This window comes from Eumetopias jubatus, unplaced genomic scaffold (assembly GCF_037043125.1).
Source record: "Eumetopias jubatus isolate StellerSeaLion01/CBP00866 unplaced genomic scaffold, mEumJub1_p1.0 scaffold_13, whole genome shotgun sequence".
Taxonomy (NCBI): domain Eukaryota; kingdom Metazoa; phylum Chordata; class Mammalia; order Carnivora; family Otariidae; genus Eumetopias; species Eumetopias jubatus.
Genome location: NW_028274819.1, coordinates 27,206,083 through 27,212,365, shown reverse-complemented (window position 1 = coordinate 27,212,365; position 6,283 = coordinate 27,206,083). Strand labels below are relative to the sequence as shown.

General features: G+C 37.0%; 1 protein-coding gene across 1 annotated transcript in view; it reads right to left on the bottom strand.

The window, feature by feature from the left end:
- Nucleotides 1-1,631: 1,631 nt before the first annotated feature.
- Nucleotides 1,632-6,283, bottom strand: part of FBXO3 (F-box protein 3) — a 31,751-nt gene continuing 27,099 nt past the window's right edge. The window contains exon 11 of the mRNA XM_028087735.2: nt 1,632-2,796. Within this exon, the coding sequence (XP_027943536.1) occupies nt 2,620-2,796 (177 nt within the window). The 3' untranslated portion in view covers nt 1,632-2,619. The remainder of the gene's footprint in view (nt 2,797-6,283) is intronic.

Here is a 6,283-nt window from a genome sequence, read left to right as displayed (position 1 = left end):
TTTCTCATTATCCTTCCCTATCCAACTATTCTTGGAATAGAATATGACTGCAGCTGCCATCTTGCAACCACGAGGTAACCTTTATGATTAAAGCCTTGTGCTAAGGATGGCAGAAGAGAAAGTTGGAACAAATCTGGAATGAAGACACCACTGGGCCACTGTATCAGTCCTCAACTAACCTTTGGCTTTTCATAAGAGAAAAATAACCCTTAGCTATTTGCTCCTATTGGGTCTCATCCTGATACGTCAAGCTTTAGATAAATGAGTCAAAGACGGGCAGTGGTCTCAAGGGACCTCAGAACCAGAAATGGCCTTCACTCCACAAAAGCATAGGCTGGCCAATTGTTAAATCCCTTCTATGTGTAAATACACATTCTTGCTAATGAAATAACACTTAAGCGTGTTATCAACTAATCAATCACACCTTGGTATGAACAACAGGTCATTCAACATATTAAGAGGATGTGAGGGGGCACCTGGGTGGCTCAGTTGGTTAAGCGACTGCCTTCGGCTCAGGTCATGATCCCGGAGTCCCGGGATCGAGTCCCGCATCGGGCTCCCTGCTCAGCAGGGAATCTGCTTCTCCCTCTGACCCTCTTCCCTCTCGTGCTCTCTCTCTCAAATAAATAAATAATCTTGAAAAAAAAGAGGATGTGAATTTATATGAGAGGTTAAAGAAGCCTGACATATTCTAAGGAGCAAGAATTGGATGGGGTTGTAGGGGAGATCTGGGGCTTCGTGAGTACTGTGGGAACTGACAGGAGAGGTCAACCAGGAAAGACAAGCAAAAATGGCAAGGGATCCTGGGACTAGCTTTAACTTTCAACATCAACTAGCTTTAAATTATCATTTTATTGGGAAAGTTTATTTTTTAAAAAATCAGTAGGCTGGGGCGCCTGGGTGGCTCAGTTGGTTAAGCGACTGCCTTCGGCTCAGGTCATGGTCCTGGAGTCCCAGGATCGAGTCCCGCATCGGGCTCCCTGCTCAGCAGGGAGTCTGCTTCTCCCTCTGACCCTCTTCCCTCTCGTGCTTTCTATCTCTCATTCTCTCTCTCTCAAATAAATAAATAAAATCTTTAAAAAAAAAAAATCAGTAGGCTGATTTTTTTTTTAAGAAGGGAGAGATAAGCATCATAGGATTTGGTACCCTAATGATTAAAAAAAAAAGCAGGAAAAACTACTTACTCCATTTCAGAACATTTTGACATGTAGCAATAGGAAAGTGTCTTCATGGTCCCTGCAGACAGCTGCTTAACCCCATATACACTTCCCTCTTCCTATAGTTTTCCCTACAAAAGTAGTATTCTTGGGGCACCTGGGTGGCTCGGTCGGTTGGGTGTACGCCTTCGGCTTAGGTCATGATCCCAGGGTCCTGGGATCCAGCACCATGTTGGGCTCCCTGCTCAGCGGGGAGCCTGAATAAATAAAACCTTAAAAAAATAAGTATTCTTGGGGAAAATGGAAGGTAGGGCATATGACAGGATATAGTCAAAGCCAGGAAATAACTTTGAATGGGCCTCTGGCAATAGGACAATGAATAGCGATTTCATCTTCCACCCTGACAGCAAAGGCTGATTAATATTAGTTTATGGAAAATAGGCAATTACACAAAATACAGGGTCAGAACCAAAATTCGTTTTTAAAATGTGAGTTTTTGCCACTTGGAGGATTTCATTCCAAACTCTGTTATATAATTACAAAAAAATCCATGTTTCAGGAAAACATACTTAACATAAAACTCAGGTCACTTATCACATAGACAGTCAAGTGTATAAAGGAGAAACAAAACAGAAGCAGTATTTACAAATTTAGACTACATGAGACATTGTGAAGACTCTTGTTAATAAACAACACAATACATACTTTCACACACTACATTTCAAAAATGATGCATCTGTGAACAATATGATAAAGGTCATAGCATTAAAGACTTTAAATTCAAGGTTGTCATGTTGAAGATTTTAAATTAAATTCAAGGTTGGTAGAGTTGAAAACTAAATGCAAGGTCATAATGATGAAGACTTTAAGTTCAAGGTGGTAGTGATGAAACCTTTAAATCCAAGGATAGATTGTCTGAGAAAGGACAAACAACTAGCATTCAAGCTATTTAGTCCATTAGTTCCCTGTAAGTACAAAATATATAGGAATCGCTAAATGTATTAGCCTAATTACAAATTCTGTTCATTTCTAAATAATTCACAACTGCAAGAAGTCTTTTCACAGAATTATTCACATAGTTCCTCTCTATCCTTGTGTAGGTATTTCTGCTACATTTTTCAATCCTTATTCAAAACAATTCCCTCCCATTTCCATATTCGTAGAAGTATAAAATATTTTGAAACAAAGAAATGTCTGTTCTTTAGCTAGAGAACTATTCTCCCACTGACTTCTAGAAGAGGGAGAAAGAAAAAAAGATTCCCATTTCCTCCTCTTCCTCAAAAACACAAAGCAAACCAAAACAATCCAGTTCCTAACATGGCATCGCATAGAACCCAGGGCCTGGAACAATATTTCATGCTACTTTTCCTGCTATATGCAGACAGCAATTTAGTTATTTACATTATTGGGAAATCTATTTAACAAGTGGATTCATGCCAGTGCTTCCATCAGCACCGCCTCCCTAAAAAAGGCGAGAGCAGCGGCGTCTTCGAATGGGAACATCAAAGACTCTCCTCCGTCTCTCTTCCTCATCGTCTTCATCAGACTCGTCCATACCCGCCGAGTCGTCGTCGTCGTCGTCTTCCTCCTCCTCCTCCTCTTCCTCTTCCATCTCTTCATATTCATCAGGACCCATCTCCTTAAAAGAGAAAACAATCTTTTGATAAGAACTTCCATCAGTTTTTTATACTTCTTTTACACAAATTCTCGTTTATCTAGAATTTAAACAACTGGACATGCCAAACAGGAATTTTTATGGAGTTGAACCGTGTATTTTCATAAATGCACGTGCTGATGCAAGATTCTAGAATGTATATCACGTTTTAAAAGGCTCAATGTGGTTTTAATGGTAAATCTGTTTCACTCATACAGTACTTACACTTTACATGGCAGTTGATGATTTGTACAAGGCAGCCAACAGACCACTTCTAACAACCCAAGATAAAATTTTACTGGATTTATTTTAGTGTATTAAGTAACAATTCATTATTAATCTATATGCTGACAGAAAAGAGGACTCCAAAATATTAATAAGGTGTGACCTCTACTGGTAACTTACATGTACTGTCAGGTCTAACAGACTTCTACTGAACTCCTACTATAAAGATCTATCATTTCAATTCAATCACCAGGGGCAGCGTCTACTTGGAAATTAACTTGCTGAAGGCTCTCAGAACAGGGGCAACAGTGAGGTTGAACATCTCATGGAAACTTCAATTCTGCTTAAGCGGTGTCTCTGATAAAGTCTTGGACTTCCTCTGCTGTCAATTTTTCTCTCTCATACGTTTGAAGACTCAGGGAGAGGAGTCGCTATATTGGAGAGAGTTCTGAACAGCAAGGAGCACCTAGCTGGTGATGTGGGAACTACTGGGAAACCTGGGATGTGTTGTCAGTAAAAGGCCTTTCTGGCCTCACATATCCAGCACTCGCTATGCCTCCGATCTCACCTCTGACCACTGTCCCCCGGCCACGGCCCTCCAGCTACACTGGCTGTTCTTCACACATGCCAAGAATTAGTATGTTTATGTAACATCAGGGTTTCAGGGCCTTTGCACTTACTATGCTTTTGCTTGGAACATCCTTCTGCCACATATATCCACCTGGCTCCCTCTACTTCAAGTCTTAACTCAAATGTTGCCAAGGCCTTTCGTGACACATCTTTATATTAGAACAACCGAACAGGACACTCCTTATATATCCTTTACTCTGATTTTTCTCCACAGCACTTATTACTACTTGGTATAACTTGGTAGTGTTTATTTGCTACTCCTGTCTCTTCCAACTAGAATGTAAATTCCAAGGCAGAGGTTTTTTTTGTTTGTTTGTTTTTTAATTTCCTCAACTTTCTTCTTTTTTTTTATTGAGGTATAATTGACATACATTACATTCATTCGTTCCAAGTGTACAACATAATGATTTGATATTCATTTGATATTCGTATATATTACAAAATGATCACCACAGTAAATCCAGTTAACATCCGTCACCGTAGTTACAGAATGTTTTTTCGTAATGAGAACTTTTAAGATTTATTCTCTTAGCAACTGTCAAATATGCAATGCAGTGTGCACTATAGTCAGCATGCTGTACAGTACATCCCCGAAGGCAGATTCTGGCTGTATTGTTCACTGCGTTTCCCCAGCACCTCGTAGGGACTCAATAAATATTTGTTGAGCAAGCAAATTAATTAATGTGGGAGAAAAAAATTGTTCTTTAGGAGTTGTCAAAGGATTGTCACTTAGGATTTATTATAACACTAATAACAACAACATTAACAACAATCAGAGAAAATATACATAAATATGACATGATATTCCATTATTTTTATTTTTTGATATTTTTTAAATCTAGGGAATGAAGACTTTAAAATTCAGTAGAAGGTTCAAAAGGGGCAAGGGGGAAGGCTTAGGAAATCCTAAAACATTAAATTCAGGTAGTATGATCATTAGTCATCTTATTGAAGAAGAAATCAGAAAAAAATGTTAAAGTCAGTGTGGCTAAAGAGGGAGACTGCTGACGTCAGATAAAAGTGTACATACAGAAGCAGCAGACGGAAAGAGGCACACACAGATAAGAATGGAAATAAGTAAGCAGCAGGAACCTCTAAAGGGTCCAAAAGCAAACAACAAATCACCTAAAGCAAGAAAAGGCTTAAGAGAAACCAAAAGTGTATTTTGTAGTGACATTCAAAGTATAAAGCAAAAGGAAGTATTAAATACAGTAATTATCATATGGTTAGGGCACAAAAAAGGAGAACAATTCAGTTTCCATATCAAGAAAACTAGTATTTCAACAGGAAAGGTACAATACAAATACAACACCATACAAATATAATCCCCACTGCCTCTTTCATGTTGATTAGAAGTCCAGAATTTTCATTTCTTTGTATTGATATCTCATCCTTGAGAGAGAGAAACATTTTCCACAAGGCAGGTCAAGATTTTATATGCGTATTTGTGGTTGGGAGGAAATTAAAACTCTAAATAAGTAAGAACATAGTTAAGAGGGTTGAACATGTAATGAGTTTATTATTATAATTTAAAATTATAAATTTAAAAATTGTAAACTTTAAAAAAAGAGTAAGTAAATACTATAAAATTTCTCAGTTTTCATTCCTAACATGATAAATATTGACATAACCCACATCAACAAAAGTTCTTTGGAGTCCTCAACAACTTTTAAAAGCTTAAGGGAGCCACAAGACCAAAAAGTTTGAGAACTGCTATCCTAAATTAAAGACTACTTTATACCCACCCTAACAAACATTAAAAACAAGTCTCACCAGGATCAAGCTGACCCCATAATAACTTAACTGCCTGCCCAAACAAACCTCAACATTCTTTACACTTTAGGTCAGAAATATTACCAATTTTAGGACAAGAAATATTATCAAAGAGAGAGATTTCATAATAATAAAAGAAAGCACTTCATTAAAAAGACATAATCATCCTAAGCATATCTCCATATAATTATAGAGCTTCAACACACATGAAGCATATCTGATAAAATTTAAAAGAGAAATAGACAAAACTGTAATTATGGTTGGAGATTTCAACAATCATCTTTCAGAGAACAAGGACCAAAAAAAAAAAAAAAAAGTGAATATATAGAAGACTTGAAAAACAGTCAACCAATTTGAACTTTCATTTACAGGACAATATTCCCTCAATTAGCAGAATATACATTCTTTTCAAATGCACAGGGATTAGTAATCAAGACAGACCATAATGCTGGGATATAAAACCTTTAAAAGGATTGAAATTACACACAGCGAGTTCTCTAACCATAACAAAATTAGAAATCAGTAAACAAAAGTTAACTGGAAAACCTCCAAATGTTTGAAAATTAACACATTCCTAGAAAAGTTACAGATCAAAATAAAATTACAAGGGAAATCCCAGAATATGTTGAATTAAATGTTAATGAAAACAACACATCAAAATTTATGAAATACAGCCAAAATAGTGCTTTAGAGAAAAGAAAGGCCTAAAATTAATAATCTAACCTTCTACCTTAAGAAGCTGGTAAAAAAGCAAATGAATCCCAAAGTAAGTAGGAGGAGAGAAATAAAGAAAACCACAGAAATCAATGAAATAGAAAATCAGTAAACAGCAGAGAAACACAGT